We start from the raw sequence: 18,134 nt of genomic DNA on the forward strand, positions 1-18,134 counted from the left end.
AAAGTCAGAAAAGTAGGGGCCAGAGCCCATCAACTGTCTCTACTCAACGCACTTTTCAAAGAGCCAAAGTTATGGCAGTATCTTGGAAAGTTATTTATATGATCCTTAAAGGCAGTTTTCTCATTATTTGCCTCATAGATCCTATAGTCTAGAATTAGGTCAAGTAAATATAGTTCATCATTTTTTCTTTGAGCACCAGGAATTGAACCCAGGGGCACTTAACCACTCAGTCACATCTCTACCTCTTTTTATTTATTTATTTTAGTTTGGGATAGGGTCTTACTAATTTGCTTAGGGCCTCACCAAGTTGCTGAGGCTGGCTTTCAACTTTGTGATCCTCTTGCTTCAGCCTCCTGAGTGGCTGAAATTACAGGTGTGTGCTACCATGACTGGCTTGAGTTCTTTTAAGGAAAATAATTGTATTTATATTTAGAGAGAGGATTTAACAAAAATACTGCCTCTTAGGAACATACTAACATTAGGAAATTTATGGTACCATGATTTCTGTTAACACTATAGGATCTAGTTTCTAAACTGTTTCTGGTAGAAATCAATTCTAGCAAAAAACAATCTTTAGCCTCCCAAACACCAACCCTACATCCTCTTCCTTCAGCAAGCAGTTTCCTCTGTACCATCAACTTAGGGTCCCCTTTCCTGTTTATAATAGCCCCATTCTATTACTTTGTACACTGAGAAAACATTTTGTCATGTCCTTTTTTTCCTTTAGAAATGACCATAAATCTAGAAAGCTGTCTAGATGAGTTTGAAAAGCATTAAAGACCTTTTTGTGAATACACAAAAAGGATGACAGGAGAATATTAAAATACTGCACACTCCATAGAAGCTTATGACATGTTCTCTACAATGGCTGAGTCCTAGTACCCTTACTATTTCCTTTTCTTGAAATGTATTTGAAGTCCTCAAAAATAAAGGTACATCTAATAATTATTCCTAAAAGTCTTCATCTTGTATAAAATAAGTTGAAATATGAAAAGAGAACTTTAATTTTCCATCTTACAAATTTATTGTTTTCCTATTAAAATATTAACATTTCCAGAATCAAGAGAATTAAAGATAGTCAAAGGATTATACTATCCTTAATATTAGTGTGGGACATTATTCTTTCTTACCCACATCATCATATTTTCTTTGTTCTTAACATATATCAAACAAAATCAAAGGAAGCACCTAATGCTACAATCCAAGAAAGAATAAAGAGAACACTCTCTCTTTTGCATTTAACAAAGAATGGTTCATTCAGTGAGCTACCTAAACCTTTATTTTCAATGCAGATAGTTTACAAATATGACTATCTGAGCATTTTTGGCACCCTTTATTCAACACATGCCAAATTTGGAACAGGCCAAATTATTCCACTTGGCACCTGACTGCTTAAAGGATATCTGCTGAAGAGATCCATGGCCTCAATACACAGACACCAGAGTGAGCTAAGAATGGAAAGCATTCTTGTGCATGAACTACTAATATGGGTAGATTTTATAGTAATTAAATGATCTCTAAAAACCCTTCAAACAATGTGTGTGAAGACATGATAAAAATAATATTAACATATCCAAAATATAAAGAAAAATTTTCCCCTCTTTTTTTTGTGTGTGTGGTATTAGGGATTGAACTCAATCCTCACACATGCTAGGCAACTACTCTACCACTGAGTCACAAACCAGACCCACAAAGATGTGTGAACACCAGGAAACATAAACTACAAAGTTATAAGAAGCAGAAAGCAAGCATCTAAGTCAGTGTTCAGTTAAGCAAACCCTGAATAAGAAACTAGCAGGCACAACCTGTCCTGTGCCTGACCCTGATTTTTCTATATTAACATAGTTATCCTAACAATGCTGATACTGCTCACAATAGTTTTCATACCTCTTTTTGGGGAAAACTTTCTGAAGTTGGCTTAGGAGGCACAGAAGAGAATTGGTATCTCCACTTCATTCACATTTCAATTCTTAGCTAAGCTAAATATATTTGCACCCCTTCTGTAAATTACTTTGTTGGTTTCCAAAAACGATGGAGATTAACTGCCAGCAAGATACTCATAAAACTGTGAAACAAGTACTGAGTGATTCCACCTACCATCTAGTTTTGTCAAGAAGTTTAAAATGTGATATGATTTGCTTATGGAAATGTATTGTTCACAAGGCAGTCCTTTATAGATTTAAGTGTAACTGTTTTATCACTTAAATGAATAATTGCATGTCAAACTCCAAATATAGAGAAATTACATTTGCATTCATATTAGTTCATGTTATGTGAAAAAATAAAATAAAACCAGCAATTTCTTAGGGGCTGTAATACTTCCAAATTTTCCCTTTAAAACTGTCATTACAGAAAATTTCAAACACATCCACAGAAGAGAGAACAGTATAATGTAGCCACCATCCAGCTTCAACCACTAACAGCATAGTTAATTTTGTCTCATTTATATCCTCACTCAGTCCCTCTCCCCTGCCACAGAATTACATTAAAGCAAATCCCAGATGTCATACCATTTTCCCCCCATTTAAATAATTCAGAACATGTCTCTGAAAGATAAGGGATGTTTTAAAAACATAACCATAACATTATTTCAAACCTAAAAACAATTAAAATTCCTTAATATCAAATATCAGTTACAATGTGGTCCCAGTATTAAGTCTAAGAAAATGTCAAGGAAAATAGTATCTGGAAGATATAATATTCAAAACTCAAAAAGGAGCTGTACACTGCAATAAAAAGGACACAGGGTCCTCTTAAACTGGAGCTAGAGATCAGAGGCTTGAATGGAGGAATCCAGGAATGATATGACAAATTTCTAATATTGCCTATGAACAATTTTTCTTTTCTTGGTTGACAGCATTCACTCAAATGTCAAGAAGCTTGAGACTCAAAGCATTTAAAGACTTTCTGCCCCTGGTTATGGTTATATGTGCTCAGTGCCACATCACCTCACATTGCCAGGAAGGATTAGTCAAGTAGGAAAGCAAATCCACCTAAAATAACTTAGAGATCAAATGAATTCATCTCAGCATTCACTGAGCAAGTTACCGGGTTATATCTTGAGAAACAAAGACGAATTTGACCAAGTTAATTTATAGCATAGAAGAGGAAGGGGCCAAATAAATTAACATAAGCTATATTAGAATATGATGATAGTGGTGCAAGCTTTATGTATTTTTATGTGGATACATATCCAGAAGCACAGAAGTTAATTCAGAAGAGGTTAAGGGGGAATGGGCATGGCCTGGGGTCCATAAGAAGATAGGAGAGAATTAGAGAACACCAATAATAGTACTAGCTACTAGGATGCTTGTCAATGCCACCTTTGTGCAAAGATTTTCTTTACTCACTTGCTCATAGACCTGAATAATGTGTGTGATAGGGTCTATACTCCCCTCACTGGATAGGGTGGGAGAAGCAAATCATAGTTGGAGGAAAACAACTTATATTTAAGTCAGGTTCTTGAGAGTTGAGCAGCTCATCAGATCTGTGGAGAAGAGACTGGGTGAAGAAGGAAGGGAGGTTATTCCAGGAAGAGAAAAGCAAGAACAAAGGGGTGGAAATTACTGGCAGGTTAGGGAACCAGCAGTGTGGTGACCTCAGGGCAATGTGGGAGGGACTGGCTGACTGGAAATGCTTGCTGGGACCACAAGATGGAATCCTGTTCTGTGGCCAGTGGAGAGCCAATAACAGCCTAATGAGTGTTCAATATATGTTGAACTGAGAGTTCCTTGAATTAGCTGGATGGGTAGAGAAGAGAAAGAAGCAGGCTATTTAGGATCCACCATAATAGGCCAGAAGAAGTCTAAGGCAGTAGCAGTAGAAAAGGAGATGAGAGGACACATAAGAGTATTTCAGACATTTCAGAAATGATTATTTTTAAAAAGGTGGAGTAGATATGGAAAAAAGTACCACACAAATTTCATTAAACAATGGCCTATTAGTATATTCCCAGTTCTGGAAAAAGAAAGGGAAGGAAGGAAGGAAACAAAGAAAGAAATAAAAAGAAAATGTAGTAGAAATATACATATATGCTATATTTCAGAAAGAAGACATACATTCCCTTTGGTTGTAGGTAATGGAGAAGGGACTTGGGGAAGCAGTGGGAGAGACTTCTGTACCTTTGCATGCTGAAACACATGGACATATTAACTATTAGGTAGTCAAAAAATGTAGTGTGCATCACCTGGCAGGCACATAGGGAATAATGAAAAGAAAAAGTTTTAGAGACAGACCAACCACTCTGAGTTCCAATTCTGGCTTCGACACTTTCTAATGATAGGGTCATAAGCAAATTAATTTACCTTAATTTCTGTTCTCTTATTTGCATAAAGGGACAATACTGGCTAATTCCTGGGTTGTTAGAACAAGGAAAAAATAATCCCATGCAAAGCATCTGGTAGAATAGCTAGAACAGACTAAATACTCAATATCGAGTAGCAATTTTATTATCAAAATATTTATTTGATGTGAAAACATTTTAATATGCTCATTAATTAATTCTATCCATACACCAAATGTGTATATTATATAAAGTTATTAACTTAATCTGATGAAGACTCTCCATTAGGTATATTTCTGGAAATTTAAATGGAACATGTGATTTATCTGCATTTCTAGGTGGATGTTAGTTTTTCTTTGTCTTTAAATGTCATTGACTCTAAATTAATTAAAGTCATTATTCCCAGACTAACCAGGTATCATAAAGCACCAAGAAAATTGATAATAATTTGTATCCTCAAGGAACTGACAACCCAGCAAGACAAACAGGTGTGACCTTCAAGTAACCATGACCCAGATTTGGCACAAGAGATGGAAACACTGGCAGGGAAGCACCCAATTCTGCCTATGCATCTGCTGGTAAGATGTTATGTCACATGTTGAGGTTACTCCTCAAGCATTTTTTTAGGCTCCTGGGTTCCTTTGGCATGATACATTATAAATTGATTGTAACTGTGGCAGTAAAGCATTTTCTGAGTGTTACAAAAGACTGGTCTCTCTCAAAAGCTATGCTACTTGTTTGAACAGCTACATCATTATTAAAGCATCATCAAACAAAAGTTTCTTTGTTATACATGGAGATGAATAATTTGAAACCATTTTCATATGAGATATTCTGGCCCAGATCTACCCTCCTCCCCAAAAGCCGAAGCCTGGCAGGGGGATCAGGGGTGTCGTGGAAAGGCAGCTGGAGTTTAGGAAAGATTTTTGTTAAAGGTAAGAAATAATGATGAATATCTTCCCTGGATTTCAAAAGAGTCAGTAAATGCTTTCTGCACAATGAAGACATAAGGCTAGAGAAAAATGCATTTCACTTTCTATATGGCACTATGGGAAGAAAAAGTGGTCCTGGGGATGCTTAACAAAAACCATCTACATAATTATTCAAATATTTCTCTTTGACACAGATGGGTCTTGAGAGAAACATCAATACTTGCCTGTAGACAAACAACAGTAAAACTGCAAACAGTAATTTCTAAAGAAGCTTTCATTGATGCTGTAAAAACATTATGGATGTACACCTTGGAGGAATGACTGACTACATATTTCAGAAAGCGAGTCTTGTTTCTAAGCCACTGAAGAGTGAACACTTTTATATACCCCCTATTTACCTATGGGAAGCTCGGGCTACATTATTACATTTGAATGAAGTTTGGATTAAGAGGCTAATCTAAGACTATATATAGACAGCAACACCAATTTAATCTCCGCCCCTCCTTCCCCCTCCCTATTCCATAAATCTCAAAATCTTAGTTACAAAGAGACTGGGAACTCTAGCAGAGTGAAGAGGCCCTTCCTTCCCCTTCCTCCAGGCTGTATCTCATAAATCTAGCATTAGTGTAAGTGTAAATTGCTTCCAAACATCCTTAATAGGCACCACAGGGCGATCAGGTCCGGTTTTCTCCTACAGCTTCCACAGAGGCCAAAAGGAGATGACAAGTAATGGGGGGGGGGCGAGGTTTGCCAAAAAAAAAACTACCTTCTCCGAGTCCTTTACCATGAGCTCATCTCGCTCGCAAAGGGGAGCTCTAGTCCTTACTTCTAGACCAGAGCCCCAGTGCCCGCCTCCCCGGAGGTCGCATCTGGCTGTGCCACGCACGAGACCATGTGCACCCGCCACTTCCCACCGCGTGGTCGGCCCCCGCCCGCTAGTGCTCAGAGGATCTCCTGGGACGGCCAAACGTGGCGAGTAGGGAGTCTCCATCCCAGGGCACTGATACATGTGGCGATGAGCGGGTAGAATGGGGGCTTCTTCACCTAGAGGCAGGAAGCCACCCCAGGAGGCACATGCTTTTTCCCCGCCTGCTTTGGCCGTGTGGAAGCCCCCGACGCGGCGGCGGCCACGGCTTCCCCAATCCTGCTAGGTCTCCCGGTCCCATCTGGGCTTCCTCTTACCTGTCCGAGGAGGTAGCGACGACGCGCGAGGCTGGGGGCTGCGGAAACTCCTGCAGCTGCAGTGGCGGCGGCAGACAATGGAGGAGTGAAGGACAGACACATTGACATAGACACACGGAACCCAGCGAAGCTCCGCCTCCCGTACCGCCCCCGCCTCCGAGCCCGCCCCCATCCCGGATCGCACCACTACCGGGGTTTTTGTGCGTTTGTAGCGAGACTTGCAGGACTTTGCGCACGCCAGAAAGGCAATGTCAGACAGAGAATGCAGGATACAAGAATTTTAAATATTGCTTATTCCCAGATAACTGAGCCGGACGTGATGTCGGCGTGGGATGGGTAAGGCGAATTTAATACCCCCCTCTAGTTTTTTCCATTTGATTTTTCCCTCGTAGGCTGCTCCAATTGGAATATCTTGTAGCTGCCTATTGCAGCTCCTCCTTCTGGCCGGGCCAATGACGCGCGGGGGCGGTGACTGCAGCTGCATCTGCGGAGTCCGCCTTCCCGGCTCGCCGGAGCTCGCTCTTAGCCCGCCAGCCTGTAGGAGCCTGAGAAGTGCTTCCGCGGTTGGCTTCAGTGCCCTGGTCGCAAATTGCCTCTTTGCGGTTGACGTTCGAAACACAGGCACATCATTTCTTTTTTAACACCTCCTTTTTAAATCTTCAAGCTGGCGGGAACAATGGTTCACATAAAGAAAGGCGAGCTGACCCAGGAGGAAAAGGAGCTGCTGGAAGTTATCGGGAAAGGTATGGGTGTTGGGCTTTGATCCGGGAGCTGCAAACTTGACTGCGAGAAGTAGCTGGGCCCCAGGGGTGCCCCTGGTCCGGGTGAACCTTTTCTGTGGTTCTGTGAAATTGGCAGTCTGGGGTCGGAAGAAAACCGTTTCTGGCTTTGGTCTGGGACCCTTTGCGGAGGCGAAGGTATGGTAGGCAGAAACACTGCTGGTACAGGTATGGAGCTCTGCAGAGGAGCGTCCTCTAAAATCAGCTTTGGAAACGCACGGATTTCCACTGCCCACCTTAGACTATAATGAAGCATCCCCAGGGCGAGTGCCCTAGCGTGCATGTTCTTCAAAACTCCCAGGTGATTTTAACCACAGCTCGTCTTGGCGACAGTGGCCTGTTAGTTCCAGGTTATTAGGCGAGTATCTAAAGGGCCCTTTCGACTTCCGGAGGCCGAATTATCTGGATCCCTTGCTAGTCCCCGCCCGCGCTTGGAGGGTGGTGGGAGCTCTCACAGAGCGGGGTTCCTATACGGGCTTAGAACTAGGTCCAGAATTTGCCGCATTGAGGTCCCCTGCATTCAGGGCTTCCAGAAGCCCTGGTCGCCGCAGGTTTCTGCAGAGAGGCGAGAAAATTGGCAAGACGTCCACATCCACCCCTCTGCCAGTGTTACACTGCTGGGATCTTCTAACCCCGCTCCTCAGCGCTTTCCCTTCCACCCTCCCTGAGCGTGTTCCACTTCCGCTGCTCGGGTTTGTAGAAAGGAAGCCACTGGGACGAGCCAGAAGCCATGTTTTGCCCTCAGTCCCAAAAGTGGACGTCCCAGAGGAGTTCTCTGCTGAATCTCGTTACCTGGCAAGTGACCCCATGACCGCATGCATCTCCTGCACTGTCAAGGTGCTGGGACGAGGATGCGTGGGACTGTCGGCATGATTAATGTGGTTTTAAATTCAAGAATTAGAAAGCCACGTCTGCCCTCAAATGGCAGAAAGGCCCAGAATTCCATCATAAGGCTGGCTCCCAGGTTCCCTTCTTCTAAGTAGCGAGAATAAGGCCAATTCATTCTTCAGAACAACAAAGAAAGCCCAGATGTAAAGGAGGGGGAAAAAAGAATTTAAACTCAACAGGTGATGATGGGCTAAGCCCATTTGATTTTATCTCAACATTTCAAAGTCAGTTGCAGCTAAATTTACCATGTGTTCTTTGCCAGAATTGAGGGACTTTGGGTTGGGTTGTCATTGTTTGTACTGCACAGTTCTAGATGACCTATTTGGCATTGCAGTCTTTCTGTTCTGTCTCTGAATAATCTCTCCCTGTCTTTGGTGTCTCAGAGATTCATTTCATAAAACATGAATTCCACTTGTCTACCTGCTGTTTTTTGCTGGGCAAAAAGGGACAAAAGATCAACTCGCAGCCCGCCAAGGATAAGAATCCTGATTTTGAACAGGCCAGAACTATCACATATACTGTTAAAAGTGAAAATCAGTGAGCAGTTTTATAAACTAGGTCTCTGAAAGAGGAGGTGGGCATTCCCGAATAAATTCTAAGAGGTCCACCAGTTTTTATTCCAAAGATTATACAAAACAGAATTGATGAACATTTACTCTACTTAGTGCTGTGGTGTTTCTGGATTCACATCATGGATCAAGTTGTATGAGTGCAGGATGCTATGTTTCATCACTTTTATTGGCCCATATCAATGAGAAAAGAACTGAAGTGGATTTAGTAGGTGATACATTGTTCATAAATTAAGGTCTGTGGGCAATCATTGCCCTCTCAATATGGGTAATGGGAGATATGAGACAATAACAACTATAGCCAGTATGTTATTACAAGCAAGGCACAATTTTAACCACTATGCATGTATTAATGCATTTAATTTTAATGAGCTAGAGATTATTTTGTTATAAGATTCTTTATGGGGTGGTGGTTAGCCATGTGGTCTTGTTTTGAATCTTATCTCAATCATTTATTACTGATGTGGCATTGTGAAAGTTATTTTTCCTGAATTTCACCTTTTCCATGTGAATAATGGAAATAATAGTACCTCCCTCACAGCATTATTGCTAGGATGAAATGAGTTTGTATAGGTAAAGCACTGTTATCTGTTGCTATGGTAAATATGTTAATTTCTTCTTTATAGACAATGAAAATGAAGTAGGAGAACTTTTAGAAACTTCACACAAATCCACTATTTTAAATGAATGTGATAGATACTCTACAGAAATATATTTTTAGCTTTATATCTGTGATTATATAAAAGTCTATGTCTATGTATTTAAATTAAGGCACTTTAAATGTTTTCATATAACTTTTTTTTATACCTTATAGCAACTAACAAGCCAAATGATTTCCGTACCTCGGGTACAGATTTCTTCCAATGTCCATTTTTGGGGATTCCACTAAAATGATTATTCAGATATACACATACCTAGTGGTTGAGGGTGTAGCTTAGTGATAGAGTGAATAGCCAGCATGTACGAGGCCCTGCTTTCAATCCTCAGCACTGCAAAAAGACAAACCTATACATGCCTGAATCTCATGATTTTCCAATGGACTGCTGGAAACAGAATGTCACAAGTTTGTTTCTCCCTGTTTGCTTTAGCTGTATCTGATGATCTTCAGTAATGACCTACGGACTCTATCTGGATATTAGAAATGTAACAACAAATTATATTGTGATGCTCTGAATATGAAATAAAAAGAATGTCTAATATGTAACAAAGGCTTACAATGTACCCATATAGGATCCTCTTAAGAATCCTATGGGATGGATACTACTGTCTTTGCTTTGTATATGGGGAAGCTGAGGGTTTTGTAGGTCATATTGAATTTCATAGTAGTCCTAAAAGGGCAGTAGTATGGAGGAAGAAAAGATAATAACAGAGAATGTCACTCCCTTGCACCATCTTTTCCCTGATGAAATGCTGGTTTATTCAGATAAACTGATCAGTTTCACCTTAATGAATCAGGTTGTATTGTATTCTTTTGTTTTGAGCAACCCAGAAAAGTCCTCAGAAGGAAACAAATTTTAGTATTACTTTCATTAGTTTAGATCTGTTAATTTTTTAGACACAAAAGTCAATATTTATTTAAAGTAGCAAAAGAAATTGGATCTGTTAATTTTTTTTTTCTCCAAAGAAGGTAAAATTTGGCTGATATCATGTCTCCTTTCAGTGATGCATCCTTACCTTAAGAATTTGTTAAATCATATTTAACACATTTCTGACTCAGACTATCACAGTTTATCTTTTAAACTTCACTGCAAGATATTGTTTGAGATGTACTATGAGTGGTAAGGTAAGAATAAAGTAAAACCTCAAAATGAACCATGTTTCTCATTTCTATGCTATTCTGGACTGTTTATGTTTTCTTCCTAATATCATTAAATTAGGAACACTAAATTAAAAGCCACCACAAGGTTTTTTTAATTGATATTGTTGCTCATCCATTTTCTAAAACCTGTTTTAATTCCATAGAAGCCCACACTGTTTCAGAATTTTCTCATCCTGGTCCTTGCATTTCAAAAGGCTAACCATAACTTATTGAGTGGTGTGTGTAAGTATGTGTTTTCACATGTGTGTGCACATTTGTGATAAAATAAATATGTGTTTGCTCTCTGCCCCCAGTTCCTGACACAATTCCTAAAACCCTCATAAACTCCTAAGCAAGAGTGTTAGGTGCATCTTTTGCTCTAACATTTGGTCTTTGACCCTGGTTACTGAAAACAGTTGCTAATGCCTTGGAATACCTGGGGTCACAGGAGTGTATTTTGTTATAATTTTATAAGTTGCCTCTTGGTGGGCTCTTAGATAGCTTCAGAATGGGGCTGGTCACTCTAGAGCTCAAGTCATAATTAGAGTCTCTTGCCATCCTCCAGGAAGGACGGACGTGATGAAGATTAAGTTAATAATAGATTATGTCTGTTTTGAAGTCTCCATACGTATTCTTGAACTCTGAGATTCAGAGAGTATCCAAATTATTGCTAGTTGGAACACCCAAAGAAGGTTGTGTCCCCCTTCCCATATACCTTACTATCACATCCATAGCCCAGTTGTGCCAGTCCAATGGTAAGGTTGCTAAAAGACCCAAAGAAAGTGCCCAGAGATGGTATGGGAGACATATGACTTATTGGGAAAAACTTAAATCAGTGACAGTTCTACTCCCATCCTTCAAAGTGCTTCACCAAGTAGTGTCTCTGTTCCTCATGGATTTTGTCCCATGGTGGCTGGCTAGATGAATGACACATATCCTTACCACAGTGCCCTCAGTTCTGCACTAGTCGCCACTGACAGGGCTTTTATGTGTTAAGTTACAGAAGCAGTGACATCAGCATTAGCTTGCTTAGTTTGCTTGTGTGACAAGCAGCTCTAGGAGTAATTTTCCTGGCATGCAAGAAGGTAGCTTTCAGCAGAGAGCACTAACTTGCCCCTAGTGTGCATGAGAAAGTCAGTGTCCTTCAAGATAATATATAGCTGCACATTTTGGCCCAGGCATGCTCTCTTTGTACCTTTAACTTGGCTAGGTTTTAGGGAACACGAAGGAGGCATTCAGGGACATGGTGTTTTACTGTTCCCCTTTTCTTTTTTAGAGGATGACCGTTCTGGGGATTGAACCCAGGGAACACTGCAGCCCTGTTTTTTTTTTTAAGACCATGTCTCACTGAGTTGCTGGGCCTGGCTTCAAACTTGGGATCCTCCTTCAGCCTCCCAAGTCCCCCTTTTCTTTAAAGACCATACACTTGCCCTATGTGTCTCTTCCACTGAGCTTTTCAGCTATATCCTTTGAAATGTCCTTTAAAATTAATAGGGAAATGTTAGTAAATGGTTTTCCCTGAGTTCTTTGAGCCATCCTAGGAACTTGAGGAGGACACCCCATTGGTGTCGGCTGAGAATTGCTTGGTATGTGGGGGGAAACCTTCACACATTTGGTAATTTGGTGTCAGAAGTGAAATATTGAGACAACTGAATAAGAGTTTAACAGGAGAGAATGGTTCATTTTTTTGTTTTTGTTTTGTTTTTCCCTTCATTACAGCTTGCTTTGCTTTTCTTCATTACAGATTTGCTTTTTTTACACTTAAAAAAAAAATTCCTTGACCAAACAGATTAACTCAGATTGTTGGCTACTGGGCAAACATTTTATAGAATTAGCAGATTGTTTGCTAATGAGAACCAAATGTTTTTGATCATAATCCCCATCCTCACCTTGACATGTAGCAGGCTTTGACATGCTCACAATCCCTGTAGTGTTCGTAATACCCTGGCCAGAAAGAAAGCAACTGCAGTTAGTTCGCAGTGGAGAATGTGAAACATCTTTAAGTGAAAATGGGATGCAGGAGTTTTTGTTCAGTTTTAATTCTTCTCTAGAGCTCTTTGAGAAAGTCTCTGACAAGAAGCCACAGGTATGGATAAGGTTAATGTAGAATTTGCTTACAAACTCAAACCTCCCCTATCCCCACTCTACCCCCTGCCTTTTTTTTTTTTTTTTTTTTTAAGGCATTCAGCTAAGATACCAACTGCCTTTAGTTGGAGTTCAGGGTCAGGAAAATGCACTCTTTACAAAAATAGCTGCTGTCATACTCCAGGGACATGTAGATCATTCTCTTGACATTTTCCCAACAGAGACATGCCTCTGTATACGGAGGGGACATTTCTGTTCCTCTGTTGGAGTGCAACACTCAAGGACTTGTCTAAGGGGCAGGTTGGGGAGAAAGAACATACTGATCTTCATTTTGTATTCCACCTTTATTCTGGAAGGCTAGCAGAATTTAGTACATTCTCGAACAGTAATTCTGAAAAGCAGAGATAACCTGGTTGGGGGATGATCCTATTCTTTATAATGTTCTTTTAGAAAAGAGGCTCATCTTATCCTTTCTCCCTGAGAACATCAATTTCTTTGTTCTCTTCCCAGTCAAACCAGAAAATGATTTGGCAGAACATGTCTTGTATTAATGATGATAATCTCAACATTGTCTCCTGAAGTCACTTGATTCTGCCATTATGCCTTACAGAAGACTGGAAAAACCTGATAATCATGGCCCAATTTCAGTTGGTTTCCAAATTCACTGAGGACTGACCTTCAAGTTTAAATTTGATCATTTTCAGCATGCTGGTTTGAATATTGACCATAGAACATTTTCAACGGGCACCAGATTTTACAGTTTAGTTTCACCTAAGCATTTCCAAACCAAGCATTCCATTATAAACATGCATTAATTCACAAGACCTAGTGCTGACAAATTATATAAATACTGACTGCGTTTTGAATTCCAAGTATTACACTGACTAGAATTTAAACTGTAGATGGTGATTTGGATCAGATGCCCTTTAAGATTTGTTTCAATATTAAATCTTACACTTTGTGGTTATTATATTGTAGCCAAAATGAAAATGTGGCTAATTTAACATAATTTAAGGTCAGTTAAAGTAAAAACAAGATAACCTATTTTAGTTTCTATAAATCTATTCCTCTCTACTTTGTGAATAAATGTTATGTGATTGGATGCCTTATTTTCTTGCAACCCAAGGGCTGACTGGTCTTAGTTTTACAGATAATCCTTTTAAGTTTATTATTTTGATATGTTTAATTCTAGTGGTAAATAATCTTAGTTTTCAACTTTTTTTCAGGTACTGTCCAAGAAGCTGGAACACTTTTATCCAGTAAGAATGTTCGTGTTAACTGTTTGGATGAGGTAAAATGAAAAATATTAATAAAATGTTTTATTTCCTGTGTGAATGGATGACACATATAATCTGTCAGTAAAAGTTTTCTAGTATTTGTGTTCAAATTATGCTGACACTCTCCAAATCAATGTAAACAGGCAAGTCACAAAAGACATGCATCTGAAACATGTATAATCTTGTTAGTAATCAAATAAGTACAAATTAAGCCCAAGTCATATTGTTCTTTGGTCAAGTATAAGAAACAAGATCTTTTATATATTAATGAATCATGTGTTATACTATTTTGTAAAGGAAATTCTAACTGATATCAAACAAGTTCACCAAATGCAGTGTGTGATAGATGAAAAATAAAAATATAATCAAAATAATAAAGAATATATCTGGGAATATGTGAACTCTAAATAATTTTTTAGCACCAGGCTAGTGGTGGTATACATGCCAATAATCCCAGCAACAAGGGAGGGTGAGGTAGGAGGACAGCAAATTCCAAGCCAGCCTCAGCAACTTGCAAGGCCCTAAGCAATTTAGCAAGATCCTGTCTCAAAAAATAAAAAATGCTGGGGATGTGGCTCTGGGTTTAATTCCTGGTACAAAACAAAAAAAAAATAATAATAATTCATTAATTCTTAGATTAATGAATAAGTAGAATAGAAATTGCCTTTTGAATTGAAAATACAACATTTATCAAAAGCTGTTTAGGTGACCAGAGTGATATTTAGAAGAAATGATGTGCATTTATCATTGCCTGTTTTACATGAGTATTTTTTTATTTTATTTTTTTAAAGTTTGAGACATGGTCTCACTAAGTTGCTTAGGACCCTACTTGATTGCTAAGGCTGGCTTTGTACTTAAGATCTTCCTGCCTTAGCCTTCTTAGCCTTCCTGCTGGAATTACAGGAGTGTGCCACCATGCCAAGCTATCATTGTACTTTCAATCTTTGTGGTGTTCTAAGTTTTCAGTTCATGAAATTATATAAAAAGAGTAAGGTACATGCAAAAAGTAGGAGAAATGAGTTAGGAAAAATAAAATTAAATACAATAAAATTTAAAAAGCAATAAAGCCAAGCCACAAAAGAAGTCTAGATAAATTGGAAGTCACCAAAATAAAACCTTTTGTGTTTCAAGGCACACCATTAAGAAAATGAAAATAGAGCCTATAGAATAGGAAAAAATTTTTACAAAGTATATGTGATGAGGGACTTAACAGCAAGAACATACTTTAAAAACATCTATAAATTAATTATTAAGGTACATATAACTTTATTGAAAAATTCCTTTGCTCCACATAAAATAGATCAATGATCAATATACATATGAAAAAATGCCCAATATCATTAGCTACCAGGGAAATGCAAATCAAAGCCACAATGAGATACTACTTCATATTTACTTGGGATAGTTCTAATTTATAAAGTAGGTAATAATGAATATCATTGAAGATATGAAGAAATTAGAGCTCCTACAGACGTACAGCATAGTAGCCTAATATTGATGAATTCTTTGATTTAAGAATTGTGGAAGATGAATATCAATCATTTTTAAAGTCATTGTATTTAAAGAATGTAAAGGCTTTTTTTTTTCATACAATTCAGGTAAATAGATATTTCTAGTTTGTCTTTGAGAAAAGTCAAGGAGGTGAGAAGTTTCATTCTGATCTTTCATTGGATCTAAGGTGCCATAGATTTAAAAACTCTAGATTTTAGAAATATTAAAAAAGGCAGAAATGGAAACTCAAATTCATAGATTTAATATAAAAACCAAATATTTCATAGAATTGATGAATTACATTTAACACTATGATAACATTTTATGAAACTTCACTACTTTCCTAATTTGAGCAGAGATGAACATTCAATATTTTAATTTTCTTCCTCATATTAAGCTATTCTATACTTATAACGGGAACATAGCATATTAATTTACCAAATTTATTTTAAACATGGGAATATTATTTTTCTTGAAGCTTAGCTGTTTTGTTTTGAATTATTCATTTCCTTTGATATTTACCCTGAAATAGTATGATGTTGAGAGCCACAGTTTAGTCGAAATGATGCCTGGCATTTTGCTAGAGGGAATAGTTGAAAGGTGACCCTGCTCTGGGATTAGGGCAGATCCTGCTGGGATTAGGGCCCATCCTGCTGCCTCAGGCGCCTGCTGAGTTCTCCCAGGGTTCTTGAGAGAATTGTGGAGCCCAGTGGAGGCAGTGTGTTCCTGGGAAGTGTGTGTAGAGTGCCAGTGAGAGTTCAGGAATAAAGAGTTGCTGTTTGAGCCTACAAGGCTTTGTGGCGGCTCAGTTAATTTGTGCCCAACCAGACTGCAGCAGTATAAAAATACTTGAAAGGGGCCTGGGGATGTGGCTCAAGCGGAAGCGCGCTAGCCTGGCATGCGTCTGGCCCAGGTTCGATCCTCAGCACACATACAAAAAAGATGTTGTGTCCGCCGAAAATTAAAAAATAAATATTAAAAAATTCTCTCTTTCTCTCTCTCTCTCTCTTAAAAAAATACTTGAAAGACTAGAAAATTTATAGTATGGTGGCTTTATATCTCTTTGATGTTAACATCAAAACTTGTTAACATCATTTTTTTTTTGTGGTCCATTTAAATATTTCCATAAATAGTACTAGAACCAAGGTGAAACACAGTAACAGTGCTCTCAAATTTTATAATTTCCTTTATACTGTTTTAAATTTGTATATTGCAAAATTGAACTAAGAGATCAGGAAATATGTGTGCTACCCAATTCTTTGAAAGCTAAAGTTGTTACTATGAGTTTGGTTTCTAATCCCTAGAAATATTCAGCACACCACTGAATTGATATGGCAAAAAATACACACTACTTTATTGACACAAGAAAACATCAGGTTCAGAGATTGCCCTGCAAATGATGTAATTGAGATAACTTTACATTTTGGAAAGAAGATCACTCATTGATTGATTGACTCTAGAATACAATTCCTGCTGTGATGATAGCTGGTAAATGAGAAATAACAAGAGAGAAGAAAAAAGAATTTGAAAATGAATGGAAAAGGAGTAGTGGGAAACAAAGAGAGGTAGGCAGATCAATGGGCAGAACTCATTAACATAGAGAGTTAAAGCACAGACAAGAAAACAGGCACCCTTTGGCTGCCTACTGTTCTGGATGAATAGAAAATATTAAACTCCCTGATTGAAGCCTGAGTCCTAAAAATTTGTGAAAGAAATACCTGATTACTTCATTGTTACCACCATGGTACTAAGTCCTTCCAGCCTGCTCTACACACTATCCTTTTATGTACAGGTTTCATCATCCATTAGGGTAGTCACCCTATGTTCTTTGCCTTATTCAGAGGCTAATGACTATGCAGTTCATTCCCTTTTCCTAAAGCACTCCACTGGTGGCCTGTGTACAATGAGTGCCGCACTAACCTGCCCACTGCATTCCTGTAAAAACACTCAATTAAGGATGTCTTAAGTTATTATTTCCTTATTTTTCCATTCTTACACCCAAGAAACACTGATTACTCCCACTGAGTTTCCTCTTGTGCAACCACCTGAAAGGTCCTATCCTTCTGTCAGCAACCTTTTTAAGAACAGTATGGCATTGTGTTAACAAGAATAATAGTCTGGCCAGGCATGCTGGAACAAGCCTGTAATTCCTGCTACTCAGGAGGATGAGGCAGGAGGATTGCAAATTCAAGGACAACCTGGGCAACTTAGAGAGGCATGTAAAGATTTTCTTTAAAAAGGCTAGAGATGTAGCTTAGTAGTAGAGCCTCCTGGTTTCAGTCCTCAATATGAGGGTGGAGGTGGGCGGGATGTTTGAAATCATCAAGAACAACTCAAATTATGTTAGCATTCCAAGATTACAATAGTAAGGGATTGTATAGCTTAGAAGGTTTTTAATCCTAAACCACTTTGGCATTCCAGCATATAGTTTAGTTTGGAGAAAATTCACTCATAAATAGCTCATTAATTTATTCATCAAATAATATTAGGAGCACAGTACATATAAAGATGACTGTTTCAACGAATATGCACAAAATATTTGGAGACCAAACAGTATAGTCCAGTATGAATACTACCAACCAGCTCTGTGTGTGTATGTGTGTGTGTGTGTATGTGTGTATAAAACATATGTGATATCATAATGTGATTAAACTATGTGATTTGGGTATATTTGTTTTTCGAAATGATATCACTCTAATAAACATTTGCTACACCTTTTTCTCATTGGTAGTCATTAAAACTTTTCCAATTCAGTAGGTACAGATGAATTAGTTTATTTGATAGCTTAATAATATCCACTGTTAAGAATACGCTGTACTTTATTCAACTTTCCTTTTGATGGGTTTCGTTT

General features: G+C 38.5%; 2 protein-coding genes across 4 annotated transcripts in view; one reads left to right on the forward strand and one right to left on the reverse strand.

Moving 5' to 3' along the window:
- Nucleotides 1–6,549, reverse strand: part of Bzw2 (basic leucine zipper and W2 domains 2) — a 55,546-nt gene extending 48,997 nt beyond the window's left edge. The window contains exon 1 of one of the 2 annotated variants that reach the window (XM_005328777.4): nucleotides 6,397–6,549. The gene's annotated coding sequence lies outside the window, so the exon portion shown is untranslated. The remainder of the gene's footprint in view (nucleotides 1–6,396) is intronic. The other variant, XM_078040030.1, reaches the window with a different exon arrangement.
- Nucleotides 6,550–6,857: 308 nt separating this feature from the next.
- Nucleotides 6,858–18,134, forward strand: part of Ankmy2 (ankyrin repeat and MYND domain containing 2) — a 35,624-nt gene continuing 24,347 nt past the window's right edge. The window contains exons 1-2 of one of the 2 annotated variants that reach the window (XM_005328776.5): nucleotides 6,858–7,139; nucleotides 13,742–13,806. In XM_005328776.5, coding sequence (XP_005328833.1) covers nucleotides 7,073–7,139; nucleotides 13,742–13,806 — 132 coding nt within the window. In that variant the 5' untranslated portion in view covers nucleotides 6,858–7,072. Of the gene's footprint in view, nucleotides 7,140–7,885; nucleotides 8,243–13,741; nucleotides 13,807–18,134 lie in introns of those variants that run through there. The other variant, XM_040291727.2, reaches the window with a different exon arrangement.

This window comes from Ictidomys tridecemlineatus, chromosome 2 (assembly GCF_052094955.1).
Source record: "Ictidomys tridecemlineatus isolate mIctTri1 chromosome 2, mIctTri1.hap1, whole genome shotgun sequence".
NCBI lineage: Eukaryota > Metazoa > Chordata > Mammalia > Rodentia > Sciuridae > Ictidomys > Ictidomys tridecemlineatus.